General features: G+C 32.9%; 2 protein-coding genes across 2 annotated transcripts; both read left to right on the forward strand.

Moving 5' to 3' along the window:
• The first annotated feature begins 20,112 nt into the window (after window positions 1-20,112).
• Window positions 20,113-20,943, forward strand: LOC150033752 (uncharacterized). The gene has a single exon (XM_090317054.1). The coding sequence runs from the start codon at window positions 20,113-20,115 to the stop codon at window positions 20,941-20,943; it is 831 nt and encodes a 276-aa protein (XP_090173180.1).
• Window positions 20,944-21,754: 811 nt separating this feature from the next.
• LOC150033753 (uncharacterized) lies at window positions 21,755-22,114 on the forward strand. Its single transcript, XM_090317055.1, has one exon. The coding sequence runs from the start codon at window positions 21,755-21,757 to the stop codon at window positions 22,112-22,114; it is 360 nt and encodes a 119-aa protein (XP_090173181.1).
• The last annotated feature ends 2,572 nt before the right edge of the window (window positions 22,115-24,686 follow it).

Genomic DNA, 24,686 nt, shown 5'->3' on the forward strand with positions numbered 1-24,686 from the left:
CTCCTAAAAATATTTAGAAAGTGTTGAATAGGTGTTAAACTTGGTTCATTGTGTTAAGTGTAAAAAAGGGAGGTTGTAGGTTGGGATTTGTGTTTTAGATCCTCGTAACTAATGAGTTATTTAATAATTATTTAATTATTTCATATGAAATAGTATTATATTATTCATTATAGTAAAAATACAAGTTTATTACATGTAGTCTTGAACAATATGTAGTTGACACATGAGTGAATCATGTTTAAGAAGTAACCTAAAAGGTCTATAGAATATTGATAAGAATGGGTGCTATGGATATAACATTGATATTGATTATTGATATAAATTAATGATACTGACTACTCATATTAATTATTGATTTAGATTGTCGAGTTTGATTATCAATAATGATATTGATATTGATATTGATACTAATTATCGGTACTGATATTGATACTGATTATTGATATATATTACCAATACGGATACTGATACTAATACTGATTATCAATATGAATATTGATTACGGATACTGATAGTAATATTACTGATATGATATAGGTACAGATCTAAAGAGAAACAGGTAAATGATGGAAAGTTAGGAATAACTTTGAACCTTTGGCCCAAAGCATATAGAAAGGGAGAAAGGTGTTAACATTATCTCATATTGGAAGATTTTGAATTTGTAAAAAGGTTTAAATACCAAGCCATGAAATGGAGCTTCCAGATTGTGGTTATGGCAAACTTTCACCACATGCGCGTTGTTGTGGTTGATATCATAAATCTCGTGAGTTCTGTAGTTTATAATTGTAATGTACAAACGATTTATTTATTTAATAAAATCTGAGGAATTTTACTCAACATTTAGTAGCATTAACCCACAAAACCAATAAACTAACATCCGAGGTTATCTTTTATAGCTTAAACATGTATGTAAAGACACACAGGTGGATCATGTTTAAGTGATAACTTAAATGGTCTGTAGTATATGGATAAGATTGGGTACCTTATCCTAGTGACACTACGAATATGGCCCGCTTTGTAGATGTTACAATTGTTGTAAAGTGCTACAAATGATTTGATCCTGATCATTCATGTAGAGATAAGTGAGAGAGTGTTCTATACAAAGGGATTTGTATAAGACCGAACCACGAATGAATAATCTTATTATATAATGCTGTTAATAATAGAGACTTATATTTCACCAGGATAATCATAGGTGACATAACCTGAATCCAGAGTGAGTTGTGAACTCCTGCCTATGAAGGCGATCCTTTGACTTGTATGGGTGAGAGTGGCCAGAACGTCGATTCAATAAGCCTACCATTTCAGGAATTCGTCTGATTTGGGAGCTGAGAACACAGTTCCACAAGATGAAATTCACTATTTCCCTAATTTCAGGATATGTAGATAAATTGTTCCCTTAAGAGCCGATTCCGGCTTGAATAATGTAGCGCCACACCCTCTTTTGGCCTAAGAGGGGTTTGATCATAGTTGGACTATGACTTATTGTAGAGGAATCTGTGGTACTTAAAGAGTTAGATGTAACTACAGGGGAAAAACGGTAATTTTGACCTAGCTGTACTTACGAGCATTAATTTATAAAGGGTCATCGAACTATTGACTGGTTACATCTAATGGACATAGAATTATATCTGTAGTACGAAGAGTGCAATTGTCGAGTGGTCGGTTGTTAATGGATGTTGGATTAATTAATTATCTAAGTACCATTGGAGCTTCAATCTACAGGTCTATAAGGTCCCCTCTGTAGCTTAACTGGGATTATTGGGAATTAAATTAATTTTGGATTAATTTGAATTGTTCAAATTAATCGAAGGATTAATTATTTGAATTGTTTAAATTAGTTGAGGGATTAATTATATATGATATAATTAATTTAAATTAATTATATATGATATAATTAATTTAAATTAATTATATATGATACAATTAACATAATATATGTGATACATTATAATATAAAGTTTATTGAGAAGATATAAATATTTGAATATGATTCAAATATTGATTATATGAATCAGATTCATATAAATTTATTTATATAAATTTTATTTATATAAAATACTATAGATTATTTGGAGTATTACAAAATATAGGTTATATTATATTTAATATAATATAAACCACATGTTATGTGTTATATTTGATATAATGCATAACATATTTTATTATCTAAATTAAAATTTATTTAAATTTAAATTTAAATTAAAAAGGGAGTTATAAAAGATAACTTCCCCTAATTTCTCTCAGTAATTATGGGTTGAGGCAGAGAGAGTTATACGATCTTTTTCTTCCTTCTCTCTGATGGTTCACGTAGACATTCTTAATGTTTATGTGATGGTCTCTACCAAAAATCCTCTCTAGAATTCTTCTCCCTCACTTTTACCAAAATTAAGAGCAAAGCCCACAACTCTTTCTCTTATTCTCACCCTAAGGGGAATACAGAGGACTCACTTTTGGTGTTGTCTAAATTATTGGTTACTATTTTTGTTCGTGATCAAAAGAAGTGTTTGTGACCTTTTGGAGAGGAGATCGTGAAGGTTTTTGTTCTTCAAAGGTAAGTATGAACTAAATCCTAACTCATGACCTTCTTTGTTTAATCTCTAATAGCATGTTGTAAATTCCATACTATGCATAATTTTTGTTCTTTGTAATTTTAGTTACTGTGAAAATTGAAATTAGGAATGATCCCTGCTTCCACTACGGACCTCACAGTCCTTCACGCGCTTCACCTCTATTCATTCGAGTGGTGGGTTCGAGTTACCTCGCTTGGGCAAAAAAGGAATTAATTTTTTTAATACGTTTCTCTTTAATTTTTAAGTCGTTTTTAATGAAAAATTAATTCCAAGAATTAATTAGTGGATTAATTCATAAAAATGGATTTTATTTTTTCGTTAAAAAAGAGGCTCTTGAATTTTTGGAAAATAGACAACACACAGAATACACTTTTCATCTCTATTCTTCCTTTTCTCTTGTGGTCAATTCTATTATGATTCTGGAGTAATTTCCATTAATTTCAGCCCGTTCTCCGATGAGTGCACATCAAAGATCAAGAGTTGTGTCAACCTTAGAGAGCAATCGACTTTAGCGAATTAGCATCAATGTCACACCTATTTCCTTTTCAAGAGCAGAGGAAGGGGCTCTCGATAATTCATAAAAATGGATTTTATTTTTTTCCATAAAAAAGAGGCTCTCAATTTTTTGGAAAATAGACAACACACATATTACACTTTCCATCTTTGTTCTTCCTCTTCCTCTGCTCTCGGTTCTACTTTGTTTCTTGAGCAATTTTCATCGATTCCAGTCTGTTCCCCAACGAGTACACGTGAAAGATCAAAAGTTGTGTAAACCTTGCGGAGCAACTGATTTTGGCGATTTAGTATCGAGATCGCGTCGATTTTGCTTTCAAAGGCAATGGGTTTATCAACAGTACACCAATCGTTATTTGAGACTAACAAATTAATGGTAGTTTGATTGAAGACTTATTTTGGGGAAGGGAGGGAATGGGATTGAGGAGAAAGATTACTAATATAGAAGCGGGGCCCACTATTCATTACGATTACAAAATATTGGTAAACAAACAACAAACTTAAATAACTGAACTTAGTTTTCATTTTATCATTGATTGATTATGTTTACATGGAAATAAATATTACCTAAGATCCTTTTTCTTGTTTGTTTCTAAATTGTATGACCTTTCATTACAAGAAAATTGAGATTCCATAATACTTAGAAATTATCGCTAACTACTTTTGTGACAATAAATAGGGTTTACTTCGTTTATCCCCAACACATAAATTTTTTAAACAAGAGAGAAAATGTGTATCTCGTACCTATTCCTATATTGATTTTCATCTTCACCTCCTTATTACAATCAATCCTTTAGAACCTGAGGATCTCATAAACTTGGAGAGAACTTTTTATCATCCCTCGTTTCAAAGAAAAATAGTATTTAATTATGAAAATGCAGGATGTCAAGACGGAATTATATTTTATAAAAGGAAATTTATTAATGATAAACTACTATTTGATATTTCAAGGTAGAATCATAGAAACCCAAAAATTCTATAAAATATTTTAATAAATAAATATATTCGTTCTTACAGTTTCTCAGTATATTATAGATCTAATTGTCGATATGTATATTAACATTGATAATGTTATCTTTATTAACAATTTTTCATATTTTATTAACTTTAATATAGTACATTATAAATATCCATTGACTTCTAATATTGATGTTAACCCTTCAATTTATAGAAATATTGTTAAGTATAGTTCCATGAAATATATCTTTTAAACTCCCCATTTCTTTTTTGTTTCTTTCATTATTTTTATTTTATTATTATTATTTCTTTTGTCTTTAAAATCCTCACATAAACAAAATAAAGCAGAATCTTGCAGATAAGCCTTGGAGTAATAAAAACAAAACCATATATATGATATATTTTTTTTCACACAAATTAAATTGTGATTTAGATGGAGAGAGAGATGGAAGTATAATATATATTAAGTTACATATGTAAAGCCAAATTATAAAAAGTAATTGATTCCAAACCCCAACATTATGTGCCATCCTGATATGTCTCAACATTATTAAAATATTTACTTATTTATTGCTAACTTAATATGTTTGTATGTATATGTTGTGTACTTATGCCAACATAGTTTCACATTTTAAGTAACTTCTGTTCTATTTGGTCTAGGTGTTGTCTGATTCTTTTTTAGACAAACAAAAAAACAATTCAGTTTCAATAGGGTCAATTCGAGCATAATGTAGTAGATTAGACCTTAATATTATCATCTCAAAGGTTAATCACTTCGTTTTCACAAAAGTTCGAACTAAGAAAGATCATATGACTTTCAATTTTTAAACTTTTTTCAATTTCCATTGAAATTAGATTCAAACACATTTAACTTTCAACACATACAAGCTAGAGTTGAGATTTGAAGGATATATATAATGTCTAAATTGTACTTGGGTTCCTTTTCTTAATTCAATATTCAAAATAATTAAAGATATTGTGTTCTAATTGGAAACCTTTTCTTACAAACAATTTATTTACCTTAAGAAAACCTTACAAACAATTTATTTACCTTAAGAAAACCTCAAGTCCCTTCCATATAAAATTTGATATTATGTAAGTCTGATTTGACTCAACCTTTTATCGTTTTTTGAGTTGAAGATATTACTTTTTATCCATTTGAATTGTATGTTTTTATGTTGGTAATAAATTATATAGGTTAACTTTTAGGGAGATTTTTAAAAATAGAAAAATAAGATAAAATATTTACATAAATAGAAAATTTTAATTATAGTTGTGATAGACATTAATGACTATCATTGATAGATGTTGATAGAAGTTTATCAAACGTCTATTAGTGATAGAAACTGATACAGGTTTATCACTAATATGCATTGATAGAAGTCTATCATTGATGAGGTTGATAGAAGTCTATTAGTATCTATTAGTGATAGAAACTGATAGTTTGTCATTGATAGAAGTCTATTAGGGTCTATCAGTGTTGTTTTTGTTATTTCTGTAAATAGTTTGACTTTTTTCTTATATGTGAAAATTTTTCTAATTTTTATTCTTATTCGTGAACTTTATTCTATTCTAATCCATAAAATTTGTTTCAATCCTTAAATATTAAAAATTAATATCAAATATTCTTAATAAGAAAGTTTTAAATTTAAATAAAATATCTAAAAGCTAGGATATTAAATTAGAAATTTAAATGAAATATCTAAAAGTTCAGATAACAAAAAAAAAAAAAAAAAAAAAAAAAAAAAAAAAAAAGAAGAAGAAGAAGGTTTAAACGCAACATCATTAAATATTTGGATCCAAACTTTTCGTCTGCCTCTACAATGACTTGATCATATAAATAAATTAAAAAAGAAATATATATTTCTCTATTAATTATTATAGGCCAAAAACATCTCTTTCAAAAAAAAAATCAATTAATTTGAATTAAATCTTTATGGTTCTTTGTGCAGTATATGATAGTGAGTTCCCCCAGTTTAAAAATTATATACATTTTCACATTAATTACATAAAGAGATGATAATTAAATTTATAAGTGAGGACAAAAATCGTCATTGGTAGAAGATCTTTTAGGATGAAAAATAAATTCACGAGAGTTTATGTCCAAAATAGACAACATACTATTGTAAAGATATGTAGATGGTCGTCATCCTAACAAGTGGTATTATAGTTATGCCCCTGACTTAGCCATGTATCTTGGTAAAATTCGAGTCCAAAAAAAGATGTAGTGTAGGCTTAAAAGTAGTTATGATCATGTGATCCATGGTTGAACTCTATCGGTGATAATACCGAAAATGTGTTATCTCACTTTGCTTAATTTGAGGTCGTTCCTAGGTTTTATGTGTTTATTTGATTATCTTACAAGTTCCGTGTGTAAAAGAGGTAGTATCAAGTGTTAGAGTCTAAATGGAATGAAAACGGACCAAAATCGAACTCAAATGCATCAATCGAGAAACAAAGAGTAAAATTACAAAATTGCCCTAGAAGCTCGACACCACATACGACATAGATTCCTGAGAGCGAAGATGCATAGAGCGTCATGGCACTACCCTGGGGTGTCGCAACACTTCGAAGCCTAACGGAGGAAGATGCAGCGCCGTACAACCCCTAAGACAGAAGGTCGCTGAAGCAAGCAGCGTCGCAGCGCTGTCTCCAACATTGTGGCAGTCCAACGAATTCTATAAATATTTAGGTCAGCTTTTAGGTTAAATCATCCATCGGCCATAAAATTTTTTCTAGCTTATTCTTCTCCCCTTTTTCTCTTTAGTATGTATTACTGTTTGGGAGCTTCTTCCCATCGATTATGAAGATGATTATGGGCTAAAGTACACGTTATGGCTTGGGTTTTTAGGATTTGTTTTTTTTTTTTTGGTTGAACTTGTGAGAATTGTTCTTTGTGAACCAATTTTGTTTTTGTTTTATGGTTTCCTTCTTAATTCAACATCTAAACTAACATGTTATCTTGGATTGTCTGACAATTTCTCTTAGATTTTATGATTAGAGGCTTGTGATTAGCATGTAATACGTGATATATAATTGCATATAAATTAGTAAGAAGCAAATGATCAGTTTATCTTGTAAAATTATTAATCGACGACAATTAACATTGTGTAATCAACGTAGAGGAAATCAATTAGAATGTTTAATTTTGGCGTTTCCAGTTAAATGTGCAACTTAGCATTACCCTAGATCTTAATAAAATTAGGCCATAAATATTTCGTTTGGGCTAATTAGTTAGTTAGGTTGATTAGTTAATGTGTCTAATTATTTTGGCTAAGTATACAAGAATTCAAATTGATATCTCATATTCCATTATCAAATAGACTAAATTGGGAAACTCCGAAACAAACTCAGGCTAGATCTTTCATCAATATTTCTCACAACTTTCTTTTCATTATCATTTACTTTTATGCACATTTACTTTCATTGCAAGCAAACCCCAACCAAACCCCCGGGCTACTTTTGGATCGTAAGTATTGTAACTGAGAAACACAAGGTTCTTTGTGAAACCCGCACTTTCACTACTACAGTTAAGGAAGAAATAGAGATTTATTTGATCCATTAAAGAATTCGACACCCTTCATACACTTAGTCATTAGGATACGCAGTGTGCTCCAGTGAAGAGAAGTTAGCCTAGATATTAGTTAGTAAATGGGTTGATGACTACTTGAGGGGAGGTTCAATGCTCCGTTATTCGAGATGAAAATTGTTGAGAATGCGACCAAAGTCCTACATTGGCTAGATAAGGTGATGAACATGGATATATAAATGAAGACAATTTATCTTCATTAGTATGAAGTCGTTTAGGGTGAAACAATAAGTGCCAAGTCATGAGGTTTTATATTCAAAGTGGACAATATCATATAATTTTGAAGATATGTAGAGGGTCGTTGACCTAATGCATAATTCACTAATAAGTGACCTGTACTTCTTCCTTTTAGATTTGATATTCTAATTTTCAATTTAGGTCATTGAGTTGTTAAAAAAGTTGAAATTATAAAAAAGAGAAAGAGAAAAAAGAAAACGAATCAATTTAAACTTGGTCCAGTAGAGAAGACACTCGTTACATTTTATTTTTTAATTAGATGAATGAATAGAACTCTACATTTACGTTATTGAACGAAAAATAACAATATTAAATTGTCCAACGTCAAATTATATGAATATAAATGGAAATTTTCACAAAATGACCCAAAATCCAAAAACTTTTCTATCAATCACTTATTTCTAAAAACTTTTCTACCACTGACCTTTTCCCTATAAGAAATAAAAAAAATTTTCCCTATAAGAAATAAAAAAAATTACCTCTAATTTTTAAAAAGCCTTTAGACCGCCATATTTCTTCTTCCTTCTACGATTTCCTCAGCCCTTCATTCAATGTGCATTCAATACACCACCAACATTCCACCCAAACATTTATTCCCAACTAATATTCTGAAGAGAATGGAACGTCTCTCTCATTATTCATTTTCTGTCGACGTCTCTCTCATTTTCTCTCAGAGTTTCAGCCCAACATCTTCGGATTCTCTGGTAGCTTTCTCTCATAGCTTTCAGATTCTATCCACATTTCTTCTTCCTTCAACGGTTTCTTCAACCCTTCATTCAATGTACGATTTCTTCTCTCAAATTGCTTTTATAATAAGTATAGTTTAGTAAATTATAAACGATCGTGTAGTAATTTATACACGATCGTTTAGTAAATTACAAAAGATCATTTAGTAATATATGCAATGAGTAGTAATTATACATGATCGTTTAGTAAATTATAAAAGATCGTTTATAATCGTTTAGTAATTATAAAAAATCGTTTAGTAATTTACTATGCAATCATTTAGTAATTTACTATGCGATATGGACAAACTTCTTCAACACCTAACATCCATGTTCCAACCCCACCTACTCCTGTTCCACCGATTGTGATGCCTTCGATTTTAATGCATTCCACCGTTCTAATCGAACTATGTTTTGATATACCTGGACCATCAGAGGGCCCATCGTATGACAACCTCTTCACAATACCTCATGACTGTCTAAATAACGAGGATATAAAGGTCGATCAAATTTTCTTTTCGAAATATGACTTGTCAGTTAAATTATCAATGCTTGTGATTATATCATGCCCTGTGTATATACCATATAGGAGACGTTCCCAATATAGTGATTATACCAGATCGTCACATCTCAATTGCAAAGGCGGTTGCAAGGATATTCCTTGATGCATTTCATGCCCTGTGTATATACCATATTCGGAATAATTTGGTAGACAAATTCAAGAATAACGACATAATCTCACAATTCTACCTAGCGGCGAAAGCATATAGAGTTTAAATTTTAGATGTATTGGGCTAAGCTCCATCAATATCCTGGTGTGACGGCCTATCTTGAGGAGATTGGATTACAACGGTGGGAAAGAGTTTATCAAGTCCATTCAGGCATTACAAGATGATGACAAATATAGTAGAATGCCTCAATGGAGTATTGAAAGATGCCCGAGAACTACCAATAACAAAGCTATTAGAGCATATCCGCGAGTGGCTACAAGGTTGGTTCTATATCTGACGTACACACGCAATGGCATGTACAAACATTGTAACTGATTACGCAATGAGTAATCTTAAGAAATTAGAATTGATGTCTAGAACATATTGTGTTTCTTCGGTGGATATGCATATAATTAATGTGGACGATGGATATTTGGGAGGGTTAGTTGATTTTCGTTCACGGACATGTATGTGTATGGAGTTTAATTGGATTGAGATCCCATGCTCCTATGCAATATCTGCAGCGACCCTGAGAAACATTAATGTTCAAACATTATGTGCAAAGTGGTTTACAGTTGAATGTGTGCTTGCTGCTTATGCCGAGTCAATCTTCCCAGTCTGACATAGTCAAGAATGGGTTGGAGATTTTGAACCAATTCTACCACCACAAAAGGTAGTAAGTGTAGGTCGACGTCAAACCATCAAGATACCTTCAATTGGAGAGGAGCCACGAAAAATACACAGGTGTACACGATGTGGTCAGACAGGACATAACAAGAAAACGTGTAGACAAACGTTGATAACACCTAGCACTAGCCCATCTAGACTAAACAATATGTAATTTTCGCTTTCGCTTCGATTATTCTGTATAATACCAATTATATTCTATTCAACACCAATTTTTCTGTATAAATTTATACTATACAATATGTAATTTTGGCACCAATTATATTCTGACAAGTGATCGCTTAGTATTATCCAAATGATTGCTTAGTATTAGCTAAACGATCGCTTAGTATTATCTAAACAATCACTTAGTATTTATTAGCCAAACGATCGCATAATGGATATCTAAACGATAGCGGAACAGTTAGCTAAACGATCGCTTAGTATTCTCTAAACGATCGTTTAATAAAAACTATAGTGGATAGCTAAACGATCGCTTAGTATTCTCTAAACGATCGCTTAATAAAAACTATAGTAGATAGCTAGACGATCGCTTAGTATTCTCTTCGATCACTTAGTAATATCTATCCGATCGCTCAGTAATATCTATTTGATCGCTTAGTAATATCTAAATACTTGCTTAAAGTATTCATAGAGACGCGTTCACCGTGCAGTCTGAAGGTTTTTTAAAAAACTGGGGGTAATTTTGAAATTTCGCATGGGAAAATGTTTGTAGTAGAAAAATTTGTAGGAAAGGGTCATTGGTAGAAAAGTTTTTGGGTTTTAGGTAATTTCGTGAAATTTTCCAATATAAATATTATTTTAGGATATACTACAATTGTAAAAATATTTGAAAATGAGTAGTTAAACCCACACAAATAACTATTTTAATTCTTTAACATCAAACTAAGTAGAAATAAATATTATTTTTAGATATAATATTATTTTAAAATCTTATACATTTAGTATAGTTTTTAGTTTAAGATAATGGCAATCATTCTTCCTTTCCTTTTTTCCACTCAATTATAGTCAGATTTCTCTTTACCATTTGGTCATTTTTACAATCGATTAAAATTGAAGAAAAATATTTCATCTTTTCATAACACAAAACTTAAAAGGTTGTGTAAGCAATTTTTTTCTCTAATTGATTATTTAATTCAATAATTAGTTGGATTGCTTCCTAAATCACAATACTTAATATTTCAATGTCTCCATTATTATACATTTTGAGTACTTATCAATGACCAATTACAGCTATTAGATTGGAATTTGGACATTAATCATTGAATTATATGTACATAAGTACCATAGGAAGGACAAATTGAAGAGGCAAGTGCATTACAACTAAATAAAAATGGCTTGTCCAATATTTATATATACAAAAACAAAATGGATTATGTTATATTGTTTGTATTATATTTTACCTTTGTTAGTGGAAGTGATATTAGGTTTTGTCCCTACATGACCTAAACTATTAAAAAATTTCTTCTTTTTATTTATTTTATTTAAATTAATTCCTTTTAGTTTTGTTTGTCCCTTGATTTTTTATAGCTAGCTTTACACAAAATACTTCAAAAAAAAAAAAAAAAGTTAAGTTTATAGCTGTAGTTTTTATAGATTCTCTTCATTTAGTTTTATGATCACAATGATGGCTGCTTTTCCTTATTTTATTTTAATATTTTTAATCATTAGAAAATGTGTAAAGTAGTTTAAGGAAGTAATGAATAGCAACCAAAAGTCAATCAAGAGTTTGTTTACTTTAATTAATGTATTACCCATTATTTTACTCTATAATTGTTTAGAAGATAAGATCTTTTAGATTCTTTTTTTTTTTTTTGGTTCATGTGTATTTTCTACCTTTATATATAAATAATTGCCCAGATGTTCAAGTTTTACTCTAGTAAGTTTGTAAAATTAATATAACTTTTTAAAAAATCAATTACATTTGGACCTTGGACTAAAATAAGAAAGACAACTTTTATCTTATCGATAGCTCCCAAAATGAGTTATCTTTTTCGGTCTAAAACAAGCTAGTTATTAGGTATTTGATGTTTAAATGTGATCTTATGCAATAAATCGAGCAAAGAAGACTCTCCGAACATCCTAAGTTCAGAACAGGCCAAAACGGTGAACTTAGGGGTCAAACGGAGCATTTAGACTCAGAAGAGGATATAAAGACCAAAAATACCCTAAAGGGCCTAGAATCACAATGCTAGGCACGACACTGGAGAGAGTAGACATAGAAAGGCAATAATGTCGCAGTGCCATTGCAAATATGGAAAATGTTCGCATATGAAAAAGCCAGAGAACCACGACGTTGTCCTGTTGCACCACAACAACATCACAACTTCTACAAATACATCTTATTTTCTAGGGTTTTAAAGGAGAGAGTTTCCATCCAAGCTATATGGAGCCTACTCTGTGTCTTTCTAAGTTATTTTTAGTCTTTTCTTAGTTTTAAATTGTTTTCTTTGGACTGTATCCCGACTCGATGTCAATAAGCCTTGACTACTTTCTTTTGGTATGTATTATTGGCTAGTTATGTTTTAGTTTAAGGACTTCGGATGAAATCACTGTAATCATATATATATTTCTATATCTCAACATCTCTATCTCATGCTTTTATTCTTTAGCTTGTTTGAATGTTTAGGAGGGATAAACCAAACTATTTATGCATGCTAATTGCTAGATTTAACATGTAATCCATAATCGTTATGTGGTTACCAAAGTAGAAAAGGGATCATCTCATGGGTATGGGTGTGTGGCATGTACAACGTTTCCTAGGTCACATAATTACCTTGAATGGCTTAGAGATAAAAACAAATCGAATAGTTAATAGACATTACCATTAACTAATCATCATAGTTTAGCCAAACATTACCATATACTCTATGCACGTCATTCTTAATTAGTTGGCACTTAGTTTCATTAGGATGAAAATCTTAATTGATAGTTCATGACACTTAATACAATATTGCCAATTAAGTGGACCATGTGTTTGAGATGAATGAGTAAACATCTTAGAATCATTGTTACAATTTGTGTCATTCCAATTTCCTTAACTAAAAGCATCTAGTTAGGATGCATTCAAAGAATTAATTGTTTTTATTTTAGCTCACTGACTTCAATTTCAAACTCCCCACCCATTTACCACTTTAACTAAAAGAATTGTTTATGTGAAACTAATATTCGTGGGAGATCGACCTAGTCTTGCCACTTATACGACTCAGTAGTATAGGTTGTATTAATCAGTAATTATTAAATTTTATTTAGGTTGTTGGGAAAGACCTCCAACAAATCCTTTTTCCTATCCATCCTTATCCATTAGCTTTTTCATTGCTATTTAACAGTATAAGCTGAAAAAAGATTTACCTAACACAGACAATGAAAGTGTTATACACAATTTTATAGCACTTACAAAGACAAACAGAAAGTCATAGAGTAATGTTTTAAAGCGATAATATGCACAATTTGTTAACCCAATTCGGCGACTCACCTACGTCTAGGAGCAGTGTGCTCGAGAAAGATATTTTTACTAATATGAAGTTGAGCAATTACAACATAGTATTTATCTATAATTGAATCGTAAATACAGTGACCCACGCAAAGTTCAACTTAATGAATGATCACTTTGGCATCCCCCAAATAAAAGACTCCTTTTCAAAGTGACTTATGCTCCCCATAAGCACAAATGTATTAGTAAACAATCACTTAGGCTCTCTCTAAGTGTGAGACTTCCTCTTAACGTAATATTTCTATTATCTAGTGAAGACCACTTCACTTATGAAACTTAGGCTCCCCTAAGTTCAAGAATTTTTTTCACAAGATTAATCCGTTCATTTCATCAAGATCTCAAGATTGCCACAAGGTCATACAACATCATGATCTAACTGTTCATGAACTTCATAACGTAGCCCACATTCAAGAGCACAATAGAGGAACTTTCTTCTTGTCGAACGGCTAACACTAAAACAGCAAACACCACCCGTTTAAATATGGACCAACCAAGAGAGAGAAGGCGATTACATTCGATAACAACTAATATTGATTTGATAATAATTTCCTAGGGACAAACACCAGATAAGAAAGCAAATAATCGACCAAAAAAACTTCCGAAGAATCTCGTTGAGTTTTTTTAGAGAAAAATATAAAACGATAGCTGATAATAATAATCTTAAGAACAACATGTGAGACATCACAATTTTGCAAAAACAGGTCAAACTTTAAAACAAATATTGCCAATATACGACGCCTCTACGTAAACAACATACACAAGTCTCTTAAAACCTTGAGTTTTCACCATAAACAAAGCCTAAAAATTTAATGAACAAATTATACGCCTTAGGAAATTGACATAGAAAATAGATAAATCTCCCAAAACTTGTCAATTTGGATTGTAAATATTACAATAATTATGAAGATGTGAATAATTTACTATTAGGTAATGTATTAGATGCACATAAAAAATTTAAAAATACACTCTATTAGTTAAAGGGATTTTTAAATACAATTATTACTACTTATGGGTCTTTTTATCTTTGGAGGAGAAATTTTTTTCGTAGGTATTGGTTTTTCCAATTGTGTATGCTTTTAATTAGATTAGATTTAGGCATTGCATGGCCAAGTTTGAGCATTATATTATTTTTTGTTTCCTTTTTTTTTCTGTTTAACTTTTTATCTATATATTCATGTATTTTTAATTGGGGGTTTTACAAGTTGAATTAATTTGGATGTTTTTTAATAGAATAAATGTGTCTAATTTATAGACAACTTTCTAATTTAATATTAAAGTGGTATTGATTTTAATGTTTATTCAAGTTTCAGGTTCTGTTTGATAAAATCGAAAGTTTAAAATTAAAAATTGAGTTATTGAGGTAACTAGAAGAGTGGCAAAATAATCACTTCCCTGAAATTTTCCACATTGTAGTTAAAATCTTCCATTAATGAATTGACTAAAAATTTATAAAATAAAACGTTACATGTTCTAAAATAATAATTTTGATCAAATTGAAAGATTAATTATAATTAATGATTGATATATCAATATTTTTTTAAAAAAAAAATAGATTGGGGAAGAGCCTTAATTACCACTTTAACAACTTTTGTAAGTCTTTTGTCAAGCTCTCATATTTATACCCTCTTCTTAACCCTTAAACTTCCACTGTCGGATAAGAAATTCTCTCTTAAATGTGAACTTACTATGGGCCATGGACCTTGATAGTTATGGCTCATTCCCAACATTTTTACTTACTAAATTTGGAGCTTAAAGTCCCAAAATTATTTTTACCATGATTGAACTAGTTTGGTGCACAAAAAACTACTTTGGAAGGTTTTAAGAGTATATTAAGAGTATTTAGTTTCATTAAAGGTAATGATTAATTGATTAGTTTTTTTTATTTAACCATTTAACCGATCTCTACGACAGTCCTACAGGATAAGCTGGGCCATGACATAGAAGATCTAAAAAAGAGAAGACGACCTACCAAACCAGTGGTAACTATGTGTCAAGGCCTGCAATTATCTTCCCATTGAGTCTAGTCGATTTATTGTGCTGTCTTGACACATATGCCAAGTGAAGAATCAAACAGATATGGATGTGCGTACCTTATTTGATACGAAATACTACTCTTACTTAACTTGATATTACTTTAATTCAAGACTAATTTACGCATTGAAGAGTGTTGGATGCAGCATTATACCAAATGTGAAATCTCACCTTATAGAACTGACCAACTTTCAACTATTACCGACCTAATGTAGATCTATTAGACCATATTTATGAATCAATAAAAAAAAAAAATCCAAAATACACAATCATATTTCATGAAAATATCATACATGTATGCTACATTTAAAATTAATCAATTACTTTTTTTATTAAAAAAGTCCCATGATGTTTGGTTTTTAATATTTATTATGATCTCAAGTTGATTCCCAATATTAATTACTAGATATTCATCACCAGCACTCATCAAATAAAATGATCCGCATGCCCCTCGGTTCGTTAACAAAGGAAAATGAGCCTGTCTTTCGGTTTGTTAAAACTATAAAGGAAAAAGTAATAACGAAAATTGTTATAAATAAAAAAATCCCAAAAATATTTATATTTTATAATAATTTTTTTTTTTAAATTACAGATACTTTTATAACTTTTTGCTATAAAATGTAAATATTTTCAAATATTTTTTTAGATTTAAAAAATTCGTAATTATAAATAATAGCAAAATATCACAGTCTATCTATGAAAAATCGCAATAGACTGTGATAGATTACTATGCGTGTCTATCATGACAAAGATAATAATCTATTGCAGTCTATCGTAGATAGATAGTAAAATTTTATTATATTGATAAATATTTTGATTCATTTTTCTATATTTGAAAACAACTTATGTATTTTTTTTTCCTTTTTTAAGTAGTAGATAATTATCAAAATATTTATTTATTTATTTAATTAAAATATAAGATAATTCGTTAATATATAGGTAAAACAATATTATAGGTTAAATAATTTTTCAAACTTGATGTTTTGGTTAACCGTATATATCTTAACCATCAATTTTTGCTATATTATGAATTTATTCTCTAGGATTTGAATTTAGTTTTAATTTTAATTTCTTTTTCAAGTTCAACATATGTTAAGATTGGAATTCAAAATTCTTACCTTTTTTAGTCATGAGTATAATGTCTTCACCAATTGACCAAAGTTGACGTTTGTAGATCTAGTGACAAAATAATCATAGTTCAATTCACATAAAATTTTTAGACTTTGAAGGTAGAGGTTTAACTTTCCAAGTCATATATTGCCAAATATATATATATATATATATATATATTTTTAAACATAGTAAAATGAACTAAAATATTTACGAATATAACAAAATGTTACTATCTATTAGTAATAAATAATAATAAACTACTATCATCTATCACTGATAGACATTGTCTATCATTGATAGGTTGTGACATTTTGTTATATATGAAAATATTTTCAATTGTTTTTTTATTTAAAACAATTTTTCAAAAAAATATTGCAGATCTAGTTTCAGTTTAATGTTTACAATTTTACATGTTTCAACTATGATTTAATCAACTCTCACCAATATTTCTTAAATCATCTTTTAACCTCCCGTTTTTTTTCCTTTTTTTTTTTTAACCATACTAGCTATTATCGAAATCAGCTAATTCAAATGAGTTTGATAAATAAACCTGGCTAATTATTACAAAATAAATAAATAGAAAACGTGTAAATTATGGCCATGTAAAATGGTACGAATAATTTATTTATTAACCAAATCGAAACTTTAACCAAATTGATAATTTAACCAAAAGAATAATAAATATTAAATAGTAGTTTTTAAGTTGAGAAATTGATATAATATTAGATGGTCGGTGTGTTTTTGTCGAAAACCAGAATGAAATTACCGAGAAACCGGAGGCGGAACGAAACATCCATAAACCACGGGAAATATTTTATTATTCTCACCCGCCTTCACGCCTTACTTCCTCACCAACCAATCAAATTTCGTGTTTCATTCCTTAGTTTTTTAAAAGTCAAACCATGTACTATTTATTTTAGATTTCAAAACGCACTCTTTTTTATTTGTCCGTTTCTAATAAAGTAAAATAAACCAATTTATTTATAAACGTAATAAAATATTGTTGTCAATTAGTGATAAATTGTAATTAGAGATATCTAATTTCTTTGTACGGGTGGGGTCTCGACGGAAATTCTCCGATTAGATGGGTAATGGGAGAGGGAGTGGGAAAAACTTTGTCCACGTTATTTATTTAAATTAATTGGATTTTTTCATAAAAAAAAAAAAAAGCTAACAGGGCAAAGTTTCCCGCGTTATTGAGGAATGACACCCTTGGCCTTGTCCCACCTCGTGGACATCTCTAATTGCGATATATCTCATTTGATAGATTGTAGTCTATCGCGGTTTATCACGACATTTTGTTATATTTGAAAATATTTTCAGCACTTTTACCATTTGAAATAATTATCCCCTTTTTTCTTTTGGAAACTGTTGGTGAAAAACTTTAGTAAATGAAAAATAAGTTATTTTTTAGAATCCTACATTGCTATGATCAACAAGTAGAATCACCTTATTAAACTCCCACCTTGAGTTATGGGTTTGGGCCCCAAGGGGAACCCATGTTTTAGAGGAGGTGAGGAGATAGACAAATGTGGGTATTGTGATCATCTCACACGCGCGACAAAAAACTATCAATAATTTTTTTTATTATTTTATTTTTTTATCTTATTACAAAAATCATTTTCCATTCGTTCGTTTAGTTGCCCGATATTGGCGTGGTCATCTGCCTCTTTGATTCGCTCGTCCTTCACTCATGTCCTCCACTCACTCAATTAATTAAACAATTCAAATTAATCCAAAAACTGATTCTCATTAGTCCTATTGAGCTACCGAAGGGACCTCATGGACTTGTAACTTGAAGCTCCAACGATATGTGAATAATTAATTAAACTCTTTAATTAAATTATTCACCATCTGTTAACTATCAGGCACTCCACTAAAGACCGACAGCTGCACTCTTCACACCACAGATATATTTTTATATCCATTAGATATAACCAATAAACAGTACGATGACCCTTCACAAATTTTTCGTAAGTATAGTTAGGCCAAAATTATCGTTTTGCCCTTATAGTTACATTTAACTCCTTAAGTACACTGGCTCGTCTAATGAATAATAAATAATAATCCAACTATGATCATACCCCTCTCGGAACAGGAGAGGGTGTGACGCCACATTGTTCAAGCCCCGAGTCAGCCCTTAAGGGAGCAATTTATTTAATTGTCACGATGTTGGGAAAAGAGTGAATTCCTTCTTATGTAATTGTGTTCCCAGCTCCACAATGAAACGAATTCCCAAAATGGTAGGCTTTTTGAGTCGGCGATATAGCCACTCTCACCCATACAAATCAAAGAACCGCTCTCATAGGCAAGAGTTCACAACTCACTCAGGATTTAGGTCATGTTACCTATGGTCATCCTGATGAAATGTAAGTCTCTATTATGAACGACGTTAGATAATGAGACTAAACATTTCGTAGTCTAGTCTTATACAATATCCTTTGTATAGAATATCCCGCTCACATGTCCCCACATAAATAATCAGGATCAAATCATTTGTAGCACTTTACAACAATTGTAACACCTACAAAGCGGGCCATACTCGTAGTGTCACTAGGATAAGGTATCCAACCTTATCCATCTACTACAGACAATTCAGGTTATCACATAAACATGATCCACCCGTATGTCTCTACATACATGTTTAAGCCATAAGATAATCTTGGATCTTAGTTTATTGGTTTGTGGTTAATGCAACTAATTTTGAAATAATACATCAAATATTTTATTACATAAATAAAATGTTTGTACAAAGTTCCACTTAACCTAAAGCTAGTGGGGTGTAAAATATAGACAATATACAAAGTACACAAAGCAATAAACTAGGGCATAACACGCATCCAGTACAAATCTTCTATTTGCCCTAGTCTAGACGTGGCCTGTCGCATAGACCCACAATCTTCAGGTGACCCTCAAACACTTTAGCTGTGAAGGCCTTTCTAAAAGGATCTGCAACGTTGTGCTCCGAAGCTATCTGTGTGACGATCATGTCTCCTCAATGCACAATCTCTCGGATGAGATGATACTTTCGCTCTATGTGCTTCCCATGCTTATGACTCTTAGGCTCTCGGGAATTAGCCACAACACCATTATTATCATAATAAAGTGTAATAGGCTTTGACATACCTGGAACGACTTCCAGGTTAATCAAGAATTTTCTGAGCCAAACAACTTCCTTAGCAGCTTTACAAGCCACTACATTCTTGGTCTCCATAGTGGAGTCAACAATACACCCTTGCTTGGTACTCCTTCAGACTACTGTTCGTCAGTTAAGAGTAAACATTGGTCCTGATGTGGATTTCCTAGAATCCTTATCAATCTGAAAATCAAAGTCCGTGTATCCAGTAAAGATCAAATCCTTAGAACCATACACGAGCATGTAGCCCCTCGTTCTCTATAGATACTTGAGGATATTTTTTATGGCGGTTCAGTTGAGAAGTCGTGCCTTGTGCTCTTCTTCTTCATAGATAAGTTGAGGCACTACATGCAAGCCTTCACAGTCCATTTAATTTTAAAAGCCGATCCCATCAATTATGTTCTATCCAGGCCAATCATCTCAGGACGTTTAGCCAAGTGGGCAATCATTTTTCAACAGTACGACATCGTTTATGTATCGCAAAGGGCAGTTAAAGGGCAGACATTGGCCGACTTCCTAGCAGATCACCTAATTCCATCGGATTGGGAATTAAGTGAAGACTTGTCCGATGATGAAGTTCTCTTCACAGAAACCTTAAGGCTGTGGGTTATATTCTTTGACAGTACGGCACGGAGAAGTGGTGCGGGGGCAGGTATCGTCTTCATTTTTCCAGAAAAACACATGTTGCCTTATAGTTTCGCACTCGCCGAGTTATGCTCGAACAACGTTGCTGAATACCAAGCCTTGATAATTGGTCTCCAAATGGCCTTAGAGATTGGGGTAACTTGTATAGAGATCTTCGGTGACTCAAAGTTGATAATCAATCAACTCTTATGCCAGTACGAGTTGAAGCATGACGACTTGAAACCATACTTCACTTACGCTTGTCGATTGATGGAAAAGTTCGAAAGCGTGACGTTGGAGCATGTCCCGAGGATGGAGAATAAGAAAGCGGATGCCTTGGCAAACTTAGCCATTGCCTTAACAGTCCTGGATAATGTGCCCCTTAATATATCGCTTTGTCAGAGATGGGTTATACCTCCAGTCGGGACTGCATGTGGGAAAACAAATGCGATATCAGTCTACCTAACCGACGAGGAAGACTGGCAGCAGCCCATCATAGATTACCTTGAGCATGGAAGGCTCCTGTACGACCCCCACCATAAAACCGAGGTTTGAAGGAGGGTCGCGCATTTTATTTACTACAAAAGGGTTCTATACCGTCTATCCCTTGAAGGACTTTTCCTTCGATGCCTCAATAAAATGGAGTCAGCAAAGGCTTTGGAGGAAGCACACTCAGGTATATGTGGCGCACATCAAGCTGGACCAAAGTTACAATTCCAACTGAAAATAATGGGTTACTATTGACTGAGGATGATCTAGGACTCAATGGATTATGCAAAGAAGTGTGAAGCCTGTCAATATCACGCGAATATCATTCATCAACCGCTCGAGCCTCTGCATCCGACCATAACCTCGTGGCCTTTCGAAGCATGGAGGCTTGATCTGGTCGGCCCCATAACACCTAAATCATCAGCAGGGCACTTCTATATACTCGTAGTCGCTTACTACTTTTCAAGATGGGCTGAGGAATGCGCTCTAAGGGAAGCTAAGAAAGAAAAGGTGGTGGATTTTATCCACACTCATATCATTTATCGATACGGTATTCCCCATTGGATCGTACGGATAACGGGAGAAAATTCTCCAACAGTTTGATGGACAGGTTGTGTGAAAAATTCAAATTCAAGCAATACAAGTTATCCATGTATAATGCCGCCGCAAACGGGTTGGCAGAGGCATTTAACAAGACATTGTGCAACTTGCTGAAGAAAATTGTTTCCAAGTCGAAGAGAAATTGGCAGGAAAAGATCAGTGAAGCGTTGTGGGTTTATCGCACCACTCACCGTACCCCTACAAGAGTCACTCTATACTCTCCCGTTTATGGGTAAAAGTTGTCCTTCCTTTAGAAAGAGAAATTCCATCGCTAAGAATGGCGATGCAAGAAGGGCTGACTACAGAGAAAAATGCCAAACTGCAGCTCCAAGAGTTGAAAGCACTGGATGAAAAACGATTAGAAGCTCAACAAGCGTTGGAATGTTACCAGGTGCGAATGTCTAAAGCCTTCGATAAGCATGTAAAGCCTCGGTACTTTCAAGTTGGTGATCTAGTGCTCGCTGTAAGGAGACCAATTATCACAACAAGACATATGGGGAACAAGTTTACACCTAAATGGGATGGGCTCTACGTCGTCAAAGAAGTCTACACAAATGAAGCATACAAGATAGTTAATCAAGACGAGCTAAGAGTCAGCCCAATCAATGGCAAGTTTCTCAAGAAGTTTTATGCTTAACAAATGTAAGAAAAAAAAAGACCTTTGTACGAACTACGTTACGACTTGATCCCTATCATTATAAAGGGTATGTAAGCAAGTTAAAGAAATTTAAGTTCAATCGCGTGCAAAAAAAAAATCTTTTGAACTACGTTATGACTTGATCCCTATCATTATAAAGAGTACACAGGCAGCTTAAAGGAATTTAAATTCAGTCACGTGGTAAAAAAAATATATGTGTGTGTATACATGAGTCCAGTGCAAAAAATAATAATAATAAAATAAATTAATATAATAAATAAATAGATAAATTAAAAAAAAAAGAGAAGAAACAGAAATATGAAGGAGGCTTCAAAGCACCGGAAAGCGTCGTTAAGAAAAAAAAAAAAGGAAAAGGCGGCTTCCATTTAAAAATTTTTGACACTTCGACTAGCAAATCTAGCAATAAAAGGATAATTACAAAATTTTTAGGTCTCTAACTACTGAGGTATGCATTAAAAAAAAGGGACAAGCAATGTCAAGTCAAGGCATCCATTTATAGTTCTCCAGTTCCTGTTGCGTGACCTCTATCATTCCACTAAGGATCTCCAAAGTTTTGGTATCTTTCTCAGTAAGAGCAGGAGTACTTTCAAGATTATTTAGAGGCTTCGAGCTTGTGTTATTTTAAAAGTTCATCGCTTTCAAGAAGCAGCTTAGACACCTCAGCACGTTCAGTTTTAATGGCTTCTAGCTTGGTTAACAACTCTTTTTCTTCCTACAATGCATGAGAATCGCACTCCAAAGGCTCTTCTTCAGGGCAAGTACACTACTTTCATCATACAACATCTTCTCTAAATTGAATTTGGCCTCCTCCAATCGACGACTTTTATCTGCCTGACTTAGTTGGAAAGAAAACGATGATTGGAATTAGTTATAGTTCTCTACCTTCCAAAAATACTCATCGACAAGATTTTTGAGGGGAGGAAGATTAGCCCCGCAAATGTTAGAAATTGCATAAAATATCTAGCAAGCTTCATCCTCAAGCTAAAGGACTTTGTCAAAAGGAATGCGCATAATTTTCTTATGTATGGTCTCCCACATGGTCGAAACAGCATGACGTCGAACATCAGAAATCACGCTGATAGCACAAAAGTTGGAGACCTCAGAAGCAGCCACGAACATTGCTAGCCACGAACATTGCTTTTCTTACTTTCCCAGGCGGCTCATTAATCACAAGAGGACGGGTTAGAGTCGCGCTGGTGTCCAATGGTGCTTTAAATTTGTCAACATGGGTAAGCGTAGAATCATAACCATCAGAACTCATGAAAGATTTTGAGGTTTCTCCAATGTTTAGAATCCGATTGTCTAAAGGTGACTGTGAAGCAAAGGAAGTTAAATAAACAAATAATAGCAAAGAGATGATAACAGAAACAAAGAAAAAAAGAAAAAAAAGACCCCGAATGGTTACCTCGAGAGCGGTGACGTCAAAATATTGTGAAACACATGGGACTTCATCAAAGAATCCTTCTTCGCATATCGGCTGTTTGTCAGACTTTTTATATCTTGCCCAGAAGTGGGTCCATTAGTTCCAAGCATGCTAAGCTACTTACCTCTTCATTGTTAGCCCTTTTGGCAACCTTAGATTTTGTGAGAGAGGAAGAGGTACTATCTACTAAGTGTTATATCCCTTCTTCGAGATAAGTGCCATGTTTTGCTAACCACCAATTTCTATAACGTGAAGTAACATGACAGATTCAGCAGACATGTAGGAAGATGCACCTGGGATGAAGGACACATATCATCCAATGTCGCAGTACATTAGGGAAGTTAGCTTCGGAGACTTCCCTACCCAGGTCATACGGAACATCTTGATAGAATCCGAGTTGTCGACTAAATCGATAAGGATTATAAGCCTCAATGACCATGGAAGACCCGTACCGTGAAGATAAAAAACAGGAGTTAGATCGTTGTTGGCGAAGCTGACAACCACACCTGCAAGCTACACAGTCACCCACATAGGGGTCATGTCTAGTAGGAGTCATATCGTTGTTGGCGGAGTTGACAATCATCCCTGCAGGCTGCACAGTCACCCACATAGGGGCCGTGTCTAGCAGGAGTCAGATCGTTGTTGACGGAACTGACGACCACCCTACAAGCTACACAATCACCCACATAAGGACCGTGTCTTGCAAGAGTCAGACCGTTGTTGGCAGAGCTAATAACCACTCCTGAAGACTACACAGTCACTCGCATAGGGGTCATGTCTAGAAGGAGTCAGATCGTTGTTGGCAAAGCTGACGACCACCCATGTAGTCTACACAATCACCCACATAGCGATCATGTCTAGCAGGAATCAGATCGTTGTTGGCGAAACTGACAACTACCCCTGCAGGATACACAGTCGGACATAGGGGTCGTGTCTAGAAGGAGTCAAATTGTTATTGGCAGAGCTAACGACCACCCATGCACGCTACACAATCACCCATAGGGGCCGTGTCTAGCAGAAGTCGGATCGTTGTTGGTGAAGTTGACGACCACCCCTGCAGGCTACACAGTCACCCACATAGGCGTCGTGTCTAGTAGAAGTTAGATCATCGTTGGCGAAGCTGACGAC

The sequence above is a fragment of the Benincasa hispida genome, chromosome 9, assembly GCF_027475165.1.
Source record: "Benincasa hispida cultivar pf3 chromosome 9, pf3_genome.v1.1, whole genome shotgun sequence".
Lineage (NCBI taxonomy): Eukaryota > Viridiplantae > Streptophyta > Magnoliopsida > Cucurbitales > Cucurbitaceae > Benincasa > Benincasa hispida.

Excerpts from the sequence above, each read along its gene's own strand:
- LOC150033752 (XM_090317054.1), top strand. The coding sequence starts at position 20,113 with ATGCAAGCCTTCACAGTCCATTTAATTTTAAAAGCCGATCCCATCAAT.
- LOC150033753 (XM_090317055.1), top strand. The coding sequence starts at position 21,755 with ATGGCGATGCAAGAAGGGCTGACTACAGAGAAAAATGCCAAACTGCAG.